This window comes from Rhamphochromis sp. 'chilingali' (genome assembly GCF_963969265.1).
Source record: "Rhamphochromis sp. 'chilingali' genome assembly, chromosome: 13".
Classification (NCBI taxonomy): Eukaryota; Metazoa; Chordata; class Actinopteri; order Cichliformes; family Cichlidae; genus Rhamphochromis; species Rhamphochromis sp. 'chilingali'.
Window position 1 is genome coordinate 36,021,116 of NC_137940.1, and position 16,605 is coordinate 36,037,720.

The following is a 16,605-nucleotide window of genomic DNA, read 5'->3' on the forward strand; positions in this document are numbered from 1 at the left end:
TCCCAGACAATAGGGTAAAAGTAAAAATGTTTGTGTTCAAGAATGAACACGACAAATACAAGCACACAAAATGAGGTCCATCAGAAAGCACCCATAATCAAACACATCCACATCAGGTTAAAAAAACCCCAGAAAAACCCAATAACATGCAAGTTAGCACTGCTAGGTTAAAGTTTTGTGTATTCCCAAAATAATACATTTTCCCAGGGAATGTAGTTACAGCATGACACAATTAAACACCAAAAGCTTCTTTTATTCCTGTAATTTGTGTTCTGAAGAGCATCCTTTGTAGTGACAGTGGCCCAAAAAATTCAACCGCTTCTCCTAATCCAGATATTTATCTTCATCTCAGACACACTAAGAATGGCTACTGCCAAAGGCTTGTGGCTCGGCAAGGGACAGCTATTTGAAACACACCTCAAATGGGAATCAGTAGCAACGCTGCCATATGCTGTGGCGCTCGGCTGTAAAGTACTAATGAGTGGGAAGATGTGGGGTAGCGATGGCCATAAAGCCTGCCTCCAGCCGCGGATTTCTCCACTATTCTAATCAGGAAACTACTGATGCTGGGGCGAGCAAACAGATTGGCGCTAACCTGCACCTCCCTCTGTGTGTCTTCATCGGCTGTCGCTCTGGGCAACACCGAGCAGACACTCAAACTGCCATATCTATCACTAGTTTTGTCGGCTACAACTGATCAACAGTTGGGAGATAAAGCTATTGACTAGAAAGAACAAAGTCTCGATGTGCAGTGTTACCTAAGCTGTTTTTTCAAGTTAAAATAACACAGGCGGCGTTACATATAGAGGGTTCTGCTGGGGATGTCCAGGTATTTGTTTCGGTATTGTGAAAGCCTTTATTGCTTTTAAAAAGGCAGCATGACACTTCCCAACATGTGTAACGCTAATAATTTAACCCGAGCAACAACTTTTCTCATTTGTAACTCAGTACGTATGTATCATTAAGCCCAGCATTCTCTAGCAGCCTAAAACTGTGTGAAACAATAGCTAATTTTCAAATGGAGTACTTAAACATTTTCTAATCAATTTAACAACAATCAAACCACTGTTTGGTTAATTGCCTTGACTTGAGGGCCTTTCCTTGCCCATTATCTTGGCAACATCGCAACATTGCAATTTAACATCTAACAATTAAGCTTGCATGTCCTCTGGGCTTCTCCCGCTTATTAAAGTAAACTTTTTCATCATAATAAATGTTTATTACCAAACACATATTTCTCTAAATAACCTAATCAAATTAGCTCTGGGTCCCTCCTTAATCAAATATGATTATGAGTCCATGCAGATCCTTAAAAATGAAAACACAAAGCAATATCCCACAACTTGAGAACCAATTTGGGGACACAAAACCATACAAGTATGCATATTTCCTACAATAAATGTTAAAATTAATATTACAAACTATAATTAATGTTAGTATTACATTAATTCGTGTAAAGATATAAAATATCACCAGGTGGAAGGAGAAATACGTTTCTTTTCCAGGCTGGACAAAAGACTAGTTTTGTTTCAAAGTGACTATAATTGCATATCTTTTAAATAGCAACGCTTGTTATACTCAACCAATTAAACAAGACCATCTGCGTGATGTCATTTTAACTCACTCACTGGAACTATCACTATAAAATCAGTAGCCACGATGCCACTGTAAAATGGGTTTAGAAGGAAATTAGCTTTTACTTTAATTAGTTCTAATAATAAAAAAGAATTACTGTGAGATAGCCATTGTTGGCAGTAAGGCCTGTAACACAAAGTGCTTCTGACAGTTCTTGGTAAATTCATTAAACTACCTCGTGTCCCTGTTTAATCAGACGCTCTGTTCATCTACATTCTAGCAGATTTTAGCAACGATTCCTGATTTTCAGCAAGAAAAATTTAAATTTTGGGGAAATAAAATCAAAGCTGATGAAAGAGAGTTTAAGATAACTGTAAAAATTGTATAATTAGCCTTGAATGCTGGCAAGTAAGCATCAGTAGCACAGCAAAAAAAAAACAAACCTTGTGTTTTATTAGGCGCTCATTTGTTTAACTTCTGTTGCTTATTCAGAAAATTTAAATTAACAAAGTTATTGTCAACAGAAAAATATTTTTTTGGTCAAAAAGAAAATGTTTGATCTCTTTATTAATATAGAGGGTTTTTTTTAACAATATAAAGCACATTGAGGCAACTGTTGTGGTTTCACATTTTGTAAATAAAATTACATTTACATGAGTTATCAGCTTGCATTGAAACTTACTTAAAATACATACTTATCTTAATTTTGTGTCCAAGTAAGAAACGAATTATTGTGAACGCATCATTATCAAAACACAGCAGCTTAGCAGTGATGACCTCAATTCAGTAAAGCATTCAGAAACCTGTACGTCAACATAGTACACCTGTCTGAACACTGCAGATTATACACAGATAGCCACAGTTACATGTCTGTGGTCATTGTCAAACCACAGTTAAAAACACGAGGAGAATATTGACCTGTTCTAAATGTCAGTATAAAGGCCGTTCAAATTTGGTCTGCTGCTCCTCAACATTTCAAAAGAGTACACTAGAGCTCCCACTCGAAAACCATTCATCTAGAGATACTGTGTGGATTATGCTAAAAAGCTGCTTTCCTCCGAAGAAAAACAAAGCACCGCAAAACTGTCACACTACATCGGAGGGTAACGCTTGCTCGTCGTTGTCATATCAAACAACAAAATTACATAATTTGTCTTTGTGTAATCTGATAAGATCTGCTGCACTACCAATGTACTGATCAGTTTGAAAGGAGTGGCATCAGACACACAGAATACGGTCCGTGTAACTGAATTAGACCAAGTCAAAACAAATTAATTCATCTAAATAAATCCTGTTACAATGGCTTCTCAATGACTGCTTTTGCAAACACAGAGATAATGCAAGACACTGCCTAAGCTAAAGATTTCTCAGTGCGCACGTATTCTGCTTGACGGTATGTATCAAGGTTTTCCATATGTTTGCACAGGGAGGATAATGTTTTCAAGCAAAGCATGGAGGTGGAGAAAAGAGGCAAAAAAGACACTGAGACACAATTTAAACCTGGCAATCAATGTGACTTATATTTCAATTAGAACACATTTACTATCACACTGAATGTAGCTGTCACATAGAAATACAAGTTCCCTCATCGTGCTTTTCCACTCACAATATTCCAATAATTCTTTCTGAATCGTTAAATGACAATAAACATCTGCTCTATAGCCTTGAGTGTGATTATTATTTAAACTACATGTTTTCTATCTTAGCGGTTCCGACACTTCCCGGAGAGATTTTTGAAATCTCTGAACATCTTTGGAGATTAATATCTACAGCAGGTCTATTAACATCAGTCAGTTTTACACAGCCAAGGAGCTTATTGAAAGATGTATTGAAGGAATTCAGAGAATTGCTACTTTGATAAAAACTAGCAATTTGAAGATGTCACTAAGGGAAACTGAATTTGAAATAGTCTGATTTTTACAGACTAACAATATCATAACTAACAAAGAGATTAATAAAAAATAGCTTGACAAGACAAATAAAAACGATTTCACTGCCACAAAGCATGTCTATCCAGACTTGTGAGCAAATTTACAAGTGGCTCAGTGTGAGAAGTGAATCAGTGTTTTATTTTCAGTCAGACTGAGAGAGCCGCATATGAAGTGGTACATCGTAACAACAGAAATACCTATATTAAAACACTTGTGAAATCTGAAAGATTCTGACTCCTATGTGCCCTACATGCTTCACATAGTGTCATTACTGTAGGCACTGCCACAAGCATACACACACGGAAAGACAAAAACACACACAACCAAAGACAGCAGATAACAGAAAAACATATTAAAGGCATAGAGCAGAATGACACATTTGTCATCTCAATAAAGTGAAGTAACGATTCAATCGAGCTCATAAAATAAGGTTGCTCTCCTAAAAAAGACCTGACATAAACACTTCTCCCTCAGTGTTTAATATTGACGTAGGTTACTTTGCTTTATTTTATTTAGGTTTGAAAAAAAACGCAGTTAATTTAAAAATGGAATGCAGCACGTTTCTGTGAGTGTCTTTAAAAGTGTGTGAGTTTGTGGTAGCCTTATTAGTCTCATGGAAGTGCTGGTACTGCTTAGTTTCCCAAAACAGATACTGAAAAGAGGAAGCACACAAAAGCTAGTACAGCTAAGATTTGAATGGCTCCACAATGGATGGTCTGACCATGTGACTGGGGACTAGCACAGTACTGCCCTCGGGTTATCTCCATCTCTTTTGAAAGCAAATTCTTACTGTATCCTTGAAGGTGGCAAGATATGTGGTCATTATAAGAGCTGAGGTTTGTAAGAAAAGAAGGAGATATTTTTACACTGATCATAACATCACATAAAGTGTCATTTGTATTTTAAAGTCTACTGAAATTAACCTGATCTGGCAAACATTTTTTTTCCAACTGCGAGAGGAATTTTGCAGCAGACGCTTTCCTCTGAAATTCGGCTTAAAACATGCCATGTTCACACCTGCTATAGCAGTTGTTTTCCCTAATTGCTGACAAGTGCAAAAACATGTGAACCATGACCTTGTTTTTATCTGCAGGCTGTTGACTAAATGGTGTGTAATGAAACTGTACGTAACACCAGAGCCAGGCAGCAAAATGTTTAAAATAATAGTCCCGGTGCGCCCAATAATATGCTTTTATAAATGTCACAGGAGTGACTATATCGGTAACATTCAATTCTACCACTGTATTTTAAATGTTGACTCATCCATGACACACCCATGTTAAGCCTTTCTCACTTGTCTAGCACGGACCTCCCTTCACTGACCATCCTTTATCACACGAGATTCATTTAAAACAAATTAAATTAAATTAAAATACACTTTTTCATCTGGCTTCAGCCTCTCCACATTGTGTTTTCTACATTATTAACTGGATGTTGGTCCAACAACATGCAAAATGTAAAGACACTTCTTTCATTAGGCCTACATCGAGCTCAGTGGAAGCTCTGTCAGAACATGCAATCTACTCATGAATCATCCTAACTGTCGAATAAGCAAATCCCAAGTATGATTCATGCATACATGGACATGACATATATGCATGTCATACAAGTTTTACTGAGGCAGCCAAAAAACAAACTTCCTATTTTCATGTCTCAGATCTCATCCACTGATACACGTGAATAAGGCTCATGACAGAGGGGGACTTTAAAGGAGTGAATGTGTTTCTTCCACTGTGTGACTAAAGCATTCGTCACCACTTCCTCTCTCAAACTTCCTGAATGTCATTAAAAGACTCACATGTGGTCTGTTTCCTGCTGTTGCTCACACCCCCCCCCCCCCCCCCCCCCCAACACAATGCCAGTCATGTTAATATAATAACAGAGTATGTAAAAAATATAAAAAAGAAAGTTAGTATGACAAAATCTTGTCAAGACTGGCCAAATAAAATGCAGGGCATACCTACAGTATTGTGCAAAAGTCTTGAGCCTCCCCTCATTTCTTTGTTTCCAAGCAGCTAGACAGTCTTCTAATTTCTTTAAGTAGAGCAATAGTTCTCCAAGCTTTCTTGAAGGTCTAAACTTTGCTTTGGCTACTTTTTGCACTGATTCTCAGCCCAGCCATTATATCTGATCAATTTCCTTGCAATGTTTATTTGTTTCTTTAGGCCATTTAACAGTCAGCCTATTGCTAAAATGTATAATTTGTTTGCATTTCTTTGGCTGAATCCTTAAAATGCTTGAAGAAACTGGACAATTGGAGGAAAAAATGGTTGACCTAAAGAACAGTAGCTGGACATTTTTCTTAAGAAATGGATAAATATCCAGCCAAGATCTACTTTTTGCCATAGGCTCAAAAGAAATAGTCTCAGTGGACGGCTGACTGTCAAGGAGCAATTCTTAAAAAAATGAAAGTTGGGAGAAAAGCTGAGATAAGATAGATTACATAAGCAATCAACTGTGGCAACAGCTCTTATGAAGTGATGAAATTTAAACTCTGTGGTTCAAACTGTCATCAGTATGTACAGAGAAAGCAGGAAGGAGCTAGAACAGTGAGTGTCTATAGCTTTCTGTAAAACACGGTGGAGGCTCAGTCATGATTTGAGGCTGGATTCAGCCAGTGTTCTTCTTAAGACTGATGCAATTATGAATGCAGGAAAGTACCATCAGATTTTGTTCCTCTGTCCAATACCACATGGAAAGCATCTGATTGGAAATGCCTACATTTCTCAGCATGACGATGATGTCAAACACACTACCAAATCTGTGTAAGCAAACCGAAAAACTATCAGTCATGGATTGACATCCTCAGAGCTGATAATCTCTGGATTATTTAAGCAGCGTGGAAACATCTTGACATAGAACAAAAAAAATCTTAGACTCCTTAAAGAAATTGCAAGAGAGTTAGGCTGTTTGCATGAATAAGCTTTGTTATAGTGTATATATTGACTTTCAAGATCATCAGAATTGTACAAACTCTGGTTTTGCCTTACGCTTCGTATTTAGATGCATTTTTGTAATCTTTTCAATAAGTTGCTGCACCCATTTCTCATTTTCCTTGCAAAATATAAAGAAATATTTTAATATATTTTACCACAGCACTGTAAATGGCTCAAGTGTGTGACAAGCTGACAGCTTGTGTTAACCACATGCCAACATGACCTAAAATGATTTCCGAGGCTTCCCTAAAGCTCACGTATCAAAATGTCAGATGCATCAAATGACACAAAAAAACAAAACAAAAAAGTAATTCAAAGTATGCTTCATGATGTGATACTATCAGCAGTGTTAGAAGTATGAGCTTTACCCATTACTAAAGTATGTGCTTGTTTCGCGTCTCCTACATGATTAAAATAGAATAAAATAAACTCCATTTAACTAAATGAATGCCCGACAATATTTTCATGGACCGACCTTTAAGGTGTCGCGGATAAATACAACAAAATAAAACTAGTACCGGTACCGAAAAAAAGAAGATTTATTCATAACACACGTGAAAAGACCCAGGAAAACTGAGTTAACGATAAAAACGATAACAAAATAACGCCGAAAACCGATAAAAACCCTGAAAACTATACATTTCACACCTGAGCCTCAACTCTCGCGGCCCGGTACCAAACGACTCACGGACCGGTACCGGTCCGAGGCCCGGGGGTTGGGGACCGCTGTGCTAGATGATGATGCTGACGGTTTCTGGGGCCAGTAAAGTTACCCAGCTTCAATGCAATAATAATCAATTTCCTACTTAGCTGTCCACATAGCTATTCAATATATATTATTATACACCAGACAGTTTGATATGTCACAACATAAAAATCACAGATATAAAAAAATACAATTAATTACTAGTACACCTGACTAAAACTGCCAGCCTATTTTCATGACAGCAATGCTTCTGAGACCAAATCTATGATACAGTATGTGTCACACTGCTATCCTTGCTATCAGGAGTAGAATATGGCAGCTAACAGCAAACTGGTTAACTCTAGCACAGAACCAGCTTCAGTGTGACCCTACAGATCCCTGCTACACATTTACAAAAGTGGTATCAAGTTTTTGGTTTTTTGTGGGGTTTTTTGTTGCTGCTTTTTTAATAAACCTCTTTCACTGCCCAGTGCCTTGTGGCTGTGTCATGACATCCGGCCTCTCTCTTCCATATTTCCTGCAAATACTCCACACTTTCATTTGTCACCTTATTCACAATAACCAGGCCAATCCTTACTTATGTGATCATTATTATCTCATTTCTCACAATAGTAGAATTTTGTTTTTTTTTACCTTGAATATAAATGCCTTTCAGCATGAATGTGACATTATCGTTTTGAACACTTGTTTTTTCTTTAAATACGCCTTTCCACATTGTTGACACATGACACATAATCTGCATGCTTTGCTTCAATGTGCAACCACGATGTATTATAAATCCTGGTGGTGCAAAAAAATGTAATGGATGCATCTGAAATAGGAATTGGTCTCACTAAATCTGACATAGAGTTTTGCAGTATAATCTGAAGCCACTAAAATTACTTATATCTGCACACTTTTAGAGCGTTACGGAAACTGTTTTCCACAAATGCCCTTTATCTTCAAAAACCAACGTTTACCATGCACTAACAGTATGTCTGCCATATTTTTAAAACTTATTTTAACAACACTTAATAGGGACTAATAACATGTAATATTTGCCAAAACATAGTTAATGAGTGTTTCTGATTTTAGTTCAGCTTATGAACCACAAATAATGAAACAATCTGGCAGGCTCATGCTGCAACAGCAACCAACTGTCAAAAGAAAAAAGGAAGCAGAGCAAAAGTGCATCTGATAACATGGAATAATAACTCAGAATTAATTTAATAGGCTCGAAGCCAACATAAAACAAATAGGATCCTTTTTTTAATTTTTTTTTTTTTCCTTTAGGGGTGCAACGATACTCGTATCGGTATTGAGCCGTTCGATACAGTGCTTTCGGTTCGGTACGCATATGTATCGAACAATACAAAACTGTAAATTTATTTTATCAACTTTTCTTCTGACGATGCTGTCTGTGTTGAGCCCTCAGTGGATCTGCGTTCGACTACTCCGCCTAGGCTGCACTGTCGAGCGCAGATCCACTGAGCGCAGCGCAGATGAACGCTGACAGCACTAGTGGGAACACAACATTTACGCCGACAGCATCCTAGTGCAAAGACAAGTGGAAGCAGACAAAAACAACAAGCAGCATGCTACAAACTTTACCCGAGTCATTTAGACAGCCGTTAGCACAGGATTCTCCTTATGGGGACCTGATATGTTTAATATGCTGCTGAGAATATAGCCCAGAAGAAGCGTATAGTAGAGCTTTTATTTTGGAAAGAGCCATTTCTCTGTAATAAACTCTCTTTTCCAAAGATGAGGGATTTCTCCATCAGATAGATTAATTTTTTTTATTTTGTTGTTTCAGCAACATTAAATTTAAAAACTGTACTTTTGAGTTAAAATATATATTTATCATTTTAATAAATGACAAATTAAAAAGGCATGAATGTTTTTTTGTATCAAGAAAATATCGAACCGTGACACCAAAGTATCGAACTGAACCGAACCGTGATTTTTGTGTATCGTTGCACCCCTACTATCCTTGTATCCTTCACATTTCATATCTAAACAAATTGCCGTACAGACATGCATGTTCTTTAAAGCTTAAACCACTTTACTCCCAACCAAGCATTTCACCAATTTGCAATCGATGTGTATTATAAATTAATTAGGTTAAGGAGAAGATGCTTATCACAGTACTACAAAGCAAACTATTGACCAGTTTGCTCTGCGGTGCAAACAGGAACAAACGATGTTTGAGATTCTGAATACTTTAAACAATTTTCTTATAGAAAGAAACAAGTACAAATTGTATACATCATTACATTACCTGTCAAGCCTGCAGGCAATAAAGAAGATTGGATCTTATACTGTGTATTGACAAATTGGAAAGTTTGATCATCAGCACTTTTATTGTTGTAAAATCGTTGTATCTTACAATAGGGACTCATGACGGGGGAAATCGACCCGTACAAAGCCGCGTCATATAACGTGCGGAGGGCGGTGAAAGAGGCGAAGCAGCGCTACGGGAGGAAACTAGAGTCACAACTCCAACAGAGTGACTCTAGGAGCCTGTGGCGGGGACTAAGGACAATAACGGACTATAAAGCACCAACAACCGGTATGACGAACGCGGCCGTGACTCTGGCAGACGAGCTGAACACTTTCTATGCTCGCTTCGAGGCTGCAGCTAAGGTCTCCAACAATGCTAGTGTTAGCGGCGCTAACGGCTGCAGACAGGAAGATACTGCCAGCACCGGAAACGTGCTCGTCATCTCCGAGCATGAAGTAAGGAGAGCCTTCAAGAGAGTGAACACCAGGAAAGCAGCAGGACCAGACGGCATCCCAGGTCGTATCCTAAGAGACTGCGCATACCAGCTAGCTCCTGTGTTCACTGAGATATTCAACATCTCTTTATCTCAGTCGGTGATCCCCACATGCTTCAAAGAGTCCATCATTGTTCCTGTCCCGAAGAAACCCCACCCTGCTTCTCTCAATGACTATCGCCCTGTAGCCCTCACCTCAGTAGTGATGAAGTGCTTTGAACGCCTGGTCAGAGACTTCATCATTTCTTCACTACCAGACACACTGGACCCACTACAGTTCGCTTACCGTCCAAATCGTTCCACAGACGATGCCATCTCTCATCTCCTCCACACATCACTCACTCACTTGGACACTAGAAGGGGGAATTATGTTAAAATGCTCTTCATAGACTACAGCTCTGCATTTAACACCATAATTCCCTCCACACTCACCACCAAGCTGGAGCATCTGGGACTCAGCTCATCTATGTGTCAGTGGATCTCCAACTTCCTAACTGGCAGACCACAGGCAGTAAGGATGGGCGGACATGTCTCAGCCTCCACCACTCTCAGCACTGGAGCCCCCCAGGGGTGTGTTCTGAGCCCCCTGCTGTACTCTTTGTACACATATGACTGTGTGGCCACTACCAGCTCCACCACCATCATCAAGTTTGCTGACGACACCGTCGTGGTGGGCCTGATCTCTGATAACAACGAGACGGCCTACCTGAAGGAGATTAGGAATCTGGAGAACTGGTGCCAGAGGAACAACCTCCTTCTAAACGTCAGTAAGACAAAGGAGCTGATAGTGGACTTCAGCACTAAGCAGGAGAGGAACTACCAGACCCCCGTCATCAACGAGTGCCCAGTGGAGAGAGTGGACAGCTTCAAATACCTCGGAGTTCACATCACGCAGGACCTGTCATGGTCCTGTCACATCAACACCGTGGTGGAAAAGGCCCGACAGCGTCTCTACCACCTCAGACGCTTGAGAGACTTCCAACTGCCCTCCAAGGTGCTCAGGAACTTTTACTCGTGCACCATAGAGAGCATCCTGGCGGGAAACATCTTAACCTGGTTCGGGAACAGCACCATGCAGGACAGACGAGCTCTACAGAGGGTTGTGCGGTCAGCTGAGCGCACCATCCGCTCCGAGCTCCCTGACCTGCACTCAATCTACAGCAGGCGGTGCTGGACCAAGGCCAGGAAGATCGTGAAGGACCTCAGCCATCCCAACAACAGACTGTTCTCTCTGCTGAGGTCAGGAAAGCGATTCCGCTCCCTGAAGACCAACACAGAGAGACTGAGGAGGAGCTTCTTCCCGCAGGCGATACGGTCTCTCAATCACACCACCACACAGTACTGACCCACACATATGGTTCTTACACACACACTGGACTTTCTGGACTTTGGTTTTGCACAACACTGGTCACTATATTCTTCATTTCCAGTTAATACTTGTACAGCTGCTGTTATTGTGTATATATTTATTTATATTTAGATTTCTTCATACATTCTTATATAGTTCTATATTGTGTATTTTGTTGTACAGTTATTTTATTTTCAACTTTAATTTATATATTTTATCTTATTCTTCCCAGTTAAATTTACCCTTCATTCTAATTTGTGTTGTACAGTTATTTCATTTTTAACCTTAATTTATATTTTATTCCTTCCTAGTTAAATTTACCCTTTTTAATTTTTCATATTTATTTCCTATCTTATTCAGAGCCTTTTCCTTTTTTGTTTTCTTTAGGTCACGAGCAGTTGTCCAAGCATTTCACTACATATCGTACTGTGTATGACTGTGTACGTGACAAATAAAAATTTGAATTTGAATTTGAATATAGCCCCACACAAAAACAGCTGGAAATGACACATAATGCACCAGAAGAAACAAAAAAGCTGGCTGATCCCAGTCACTTATGCAGATTCATTGTAGGCTCTATAAAGACTTCCTACATAACTCTAAATCAGACTTTATTCACAAGGGGTCACCCCAACCACACTGAAAGCACTTCTTAGTGCAACCTCCAAGGGATTTGTGTCTCCTCGAAACGTGAACGTGTAAACCACTACACCACAGAGCCACCAGAGCTAAAGCATTTGATAAATATACTGAGTACTTCAGCATAGTCTTGCCACAATGTTGGTCTAACTTTGATAAAGTATAGTGAAAAATATTGATATTCAATACAGTAGTTTTCACACAGTGTAGAATAAAGAAAGGCATGCATGTGCTTAGGTCTACTACAATATACATATATATAACTGAGAACTGGTTCCCAGTTATTGGTTCCCACATTCCTAATCCTAATATTTAACGTCTCAGTGTTATTATTATATTTATGCAATGTGATGCTTCCTTCCTCTGAGTTGCTACACTATGAGATCATCTTTTAATCTGGAATTCAAAAGGAGTAACAGTTCTCTCCCTCTCGGTCAAACCAGCTCCTCTGAATTCCTTTTACTAAAGAGCTCATTCCATCTGGCTGTTCTCCTGGATGTCATACTTTTGCAAAACTTCAAGACAAGGACATTATAACAAAGAGAAGCTAGGAACTATTGAAAATTTGAGTTATGACCCAAAAGACTGCAGTGCTGTTGTAATGTCCTTGGCTATGCTGAGTATCTACACCCTGGGCCCATAGCCCAAATGGTGTTGCCGTGATGTAATGCTGCCCAGTGACTTGTTAAACAAACACACAGCTTTCAGTGTTTTTCCTCTAAAGACTGATTTGACTTTGCATTGACCAAACCACAGCAGTTTTTGCATTTTCTTATCACCAAAGCACATGGGACAGTGCTCTTTAGCAGCGCTAGGTGTGATTATGAAACCAGTACTTTGATGCTGTTTACAGCCGGTATTACCCCTCCCTCAAGTCTGTTCCACATCCACACAGCCTGCACTGCATGCCAAAAATGTCACAACACAACCCTGCATATGTGTATTAAAATTTAGAGATTTAGTTGCATAGCGCTTGCACTTTTGTTGCATTAGCCCTTTAAACAGCTGAATTTGTTTAATTTAGCTTATTTACATGACTGTGGACAGCTAAAAAGTTGGGATAAACACAAGAGGACAAATCAAAACTGAACTCAAGGAAGAATAATCAGCTTCCTCTTTCAAACTTAAAGCTAATGTTAGTATTTTTGCAACAGCCGCATTTGAAGCTGCCTTCTGCTTCTGCCTGTTGTGCTCAGAGAGTTGCGCAACAGAGAACACGCCTGACCATGAGACCATTTTTTTAGTAAAACAAAACCAAACACTGGTCTTACATAGACTTCTTGAGTGATTTACTGACTGATGATGTCATTCTGGCACTCTCGCAAACATCTTAAACTTGGGAGGCAGGATAGTCAAGAGTTTAAGGCTGTCGTAACGATTTCTTAAAGGAACACCCATTAGTAGCTCTGGGAGTGCATGTCAATTCGCCCCACTTTGGGATTTCCTGTCAGGCAGTTATTTTGGCCACTCTTTCCTTTACCTTAACTTTGGTGTAAACAACCAGCAATTTCCTTTGTGTGTTTCAGTTTTAGGACAATTACTAAAAAATGCTAAACATGCAATAATGCTCAAAAACAATGAGCACCACCTAAAGAAATATCAGAGGCATTAACAAAAACATTTCATTCAGAATGTTGTCCTTCAATCATTCCAGTATGCTTGAGTGAAGACAGAAACACTAGTCAATCTAAACTGTGCCGTTTTCAGTTCCCTATTTAGGAACTGTGGCTGCAACTAAACTTGTGACCTACCCAGCCAATAAGTCACAACATAAAGCAACACTAACAGAGCTCACAATGAAGATTTGGGAGGTGACATGAGAAAGTTGCACAAAGTTCAACGGCAGCCGAACTTTCCCTTTTTCCACAAATGTGGAAAAACAGACGTGAAAATCAAACGGCAGCCAAGCTTTTTTGTTTCTGGTCATGGAAAATAACTTTAAACCACTGCTTTCTGCAAGCACTGACGGCATGCAGGCACTGACGTGCACTTCACACCCTCAGCATTACAGTTTAGATTTATCATTTAACATGGCACTGTGGACGGTAAATAAAAGATTGTAGCTACAGTTTACCACATAAGGAAATTACAGATTTTGGAGAGATGCTGTTTACACAATTCCTCAGAAGAGTGTATTAGTTTCTCCCAGGAACTTTTAAGAACAGCATGACTAAAAAAAACAAAAGTGATTGTTTAAGCATTTCCACATAAGCCAAAACAAAACTTCCACCAAATCTTGCAATGTCATTTCAGGGCAAGATATGGCGTGCAGGACCTAATGACACCACGGCTTTAATGATGTAGATTCGGGTTTGCTACTTTTCTAAATAAGCACAATCCTTCCTCTGGTTAAACTACTGCACAAAGTCCATCCAATGTAATGACGATAAATTAATGTTAAATGGGTTTTCAGTTGTTATCTCATAGACACTGCCCAAGGGCTGCCTAAGGACAAGTTTTATCAATTGCACACACTCATGCTGTTCATAAATCGCCCCCACAAACCTCATGTACATCATGCTGTACACTGAGTCATACAGTAAATTAACTTGTGCTTTGTGTGCATATTAATATAAGACCCCCAACTGTCACAACAAGGATGCTCTTCAAAAACCTATCAGGAGATGTATTGACAGGAATAATCACATGATGCACTGAGTGCCTCGAAAATTGAAGCACTCAGCGAAACAGTACCTCTTTGCTCAACTCTAGCTGCTATTAGCCCCTACATTAAACCATAACAACAACACATGAATTACTGTTTGTGTCTCGTCCTGCACTAAACAGGGAAGTTCTGCATCGAGAATATGCTTTGTCCTGCTCCTTGGTTTCATCATGAGCTTTAAAAGTAAAAGGAAGACTGTCCTTAGCATTTACAATAAATCTTTTTTCTTTTTTGACACAGACCTAACATGAAACCTTCTGCAGCTGCAAAGCAGTGCAACTTTCTGGGTCTTAATAAAGTTGAGTGTGACATAATGGGCTGCTTCTGGGATTACAGGATGTGTCAGTTGACTTACACCCTAGTTCCACGCACGTTACACACGAGTGAGCTATTAGAATACCTACCAGCTTTTTGTTTTTACCCTCATCCTCGCTGGATTTCTTTTTAGAGGGCTTATTTGGATCCTCCCCACCGCTGGCTTGATCCATTGCAGCTTTAAGTTAATTTCCCTTCCAGAAACGCCTAATGCGACGTCCTCAAACGCTGACAAACTCCACCGGTGGGCTATTTCAACACACTTTTTACTAGACGCTCTCCAAGTTATGTGTTTTCAAAATTCATTCCGTTTAAAAGGCTGAAGAACAATTTCAAGTTTCAAATAGCATCCAAAAGAGTCGAGGAGTTTGCTTGAAGAAGAGGTGTGGTAGGGTGGATACACGTTCTCCTCGGCGTAGCAGTATGTCAGCTCACACGCGGGGGAAAAGCTAGAAAGTAACACAAGAGTGTGCAAACAACAACTGATTAGTCCAACATATTCACCCGGGTTTTAAGTTTTAACAAATGCTTTGTCTCCACGCGTGTTTCCATAAGCAGCAGTGTTTAATATGCAGAATGCATTCAGTAAAGACATCTAACCGTGAACGGTAAAACAGATCCACCTGAGTTAGCTATAAATAGCCATCAATTATTTTTATATTTTTCTTCTAAAGTAGCATTTAATTGACCCCCTGTTTATGGGAACAGGCGGCTAAATTGTTGCAGAAAGCAAAGTTACAACCGTGTAACTTAGCAATAGAGGAGTAATAGAGAGACAAAAACGTTTCAGGCTGCCCTGACAGTTTTTAACGTGCCTCGTCAAAGCCACTATTTAACTGTCATTAATCAGAATATATATACAATTGCTGTACTATAGGGAAATCACCGTTGTTCTCTTGCATAGAATACTTTACACTGCTGTACACAAGCGAGCAATGGGCGACCACTGCCCGGCAAGCACTGTTTATTTTAGCGGACACAGTAGCACACCAGCACGTATGAAACCATATCAAATCCAAACGTGAAGATTAAATAAAAGAAAAAGAAAACTAAAAAAAAAATAAAAATCCCATCCAGGGCTTACCTTTACAACCAAACGTGAATACCAGGCCCACGGAAATCCCGCCCACCCGTTTTTGACTGGACTTTGAAAGACTGAATGACGTAGAATTCAAGCTACTATTGGGCAGATGTCTTGGCAGTCACGAGGTCGGCGTGGCGTCGGTTGTGACGGAGAGGTCGCACCGATTTCACACAACGTGGATGGGGTTCAGGCAGTTGTAAGAATAGATCTGTAACGGAGGCACCGTGTGAGCGGCTGAGCGCGGATAGGAAGCAGGGCGGGAATCTGCGTCTGGGAAACACACCCAGTGTGTATACGTGTGCGCGTGTGTGTTTATTAATATTAGCACACACACACGCAACTTTTTGTGTCTGCAGAAACAGCTGGTGCCATTGTTACCCAGCTATACAATGGAGTGCATCATATAGGCCTGGCTGTTTGCGACTGCATAAAGACAAAAGGTAGATGCAGATGTGCGTTTGAGGAGAAGACCCCAGGCACTAAAATAAGTAATTAATCAGGTGTAATATCTTTAATTGGTGGGCCAGATCCCAATTCTGAATTTTATGTTCATATAAAATTTATATTCACATTTTCCCAATGCAGACTATTAAATCTCTTTTACACAGGGACCGCTACAGCAATTCTCTAAAAACTGACTGTAACAATTA

The 16,605-nt window shown here is 39.5% G+C and overlaps 1 protein-coding gene across 5 annotated transcripts in view; it reads right to left on the reverse strand.

Annotated features, from left to right (window-relative positions):
* Positions 1-16,113, reverse strand: part of diaph2 (diaphanous-related formin 2) — a 373,710-nt gene extending 357,597 nt beyond the window's left edge. For 4 of the 5 annotated variants that reach the window (XM_080900481.1, XM_080900480.1, XM_080900482.1 and 1 more), the window contains exons 1-2: positions 15,956-16,113; positions 14,961-15,320 (exon numbers count right to left, since the gene is read on the reverse strand). In XM_080900481.1, coding sequence (XP_080756607.1) covers positions 14,961-15,044 — 84 coding nt within the window. In that variant the 5' untranslated portion in view covers positions 15,045-15,320; positions 15,956-16,113. Of the gene's footprint in view, positions 1-14,960; positions 15,321-15,757; positions 15,779-15,955 lie in introns of those variants that run through there. The other variant, XM_080900479.1, reaches the window with a different exon arrangement.
* Between the last annotated feature and the right edge of the window lie 492 nt (positions 16,114-16,605).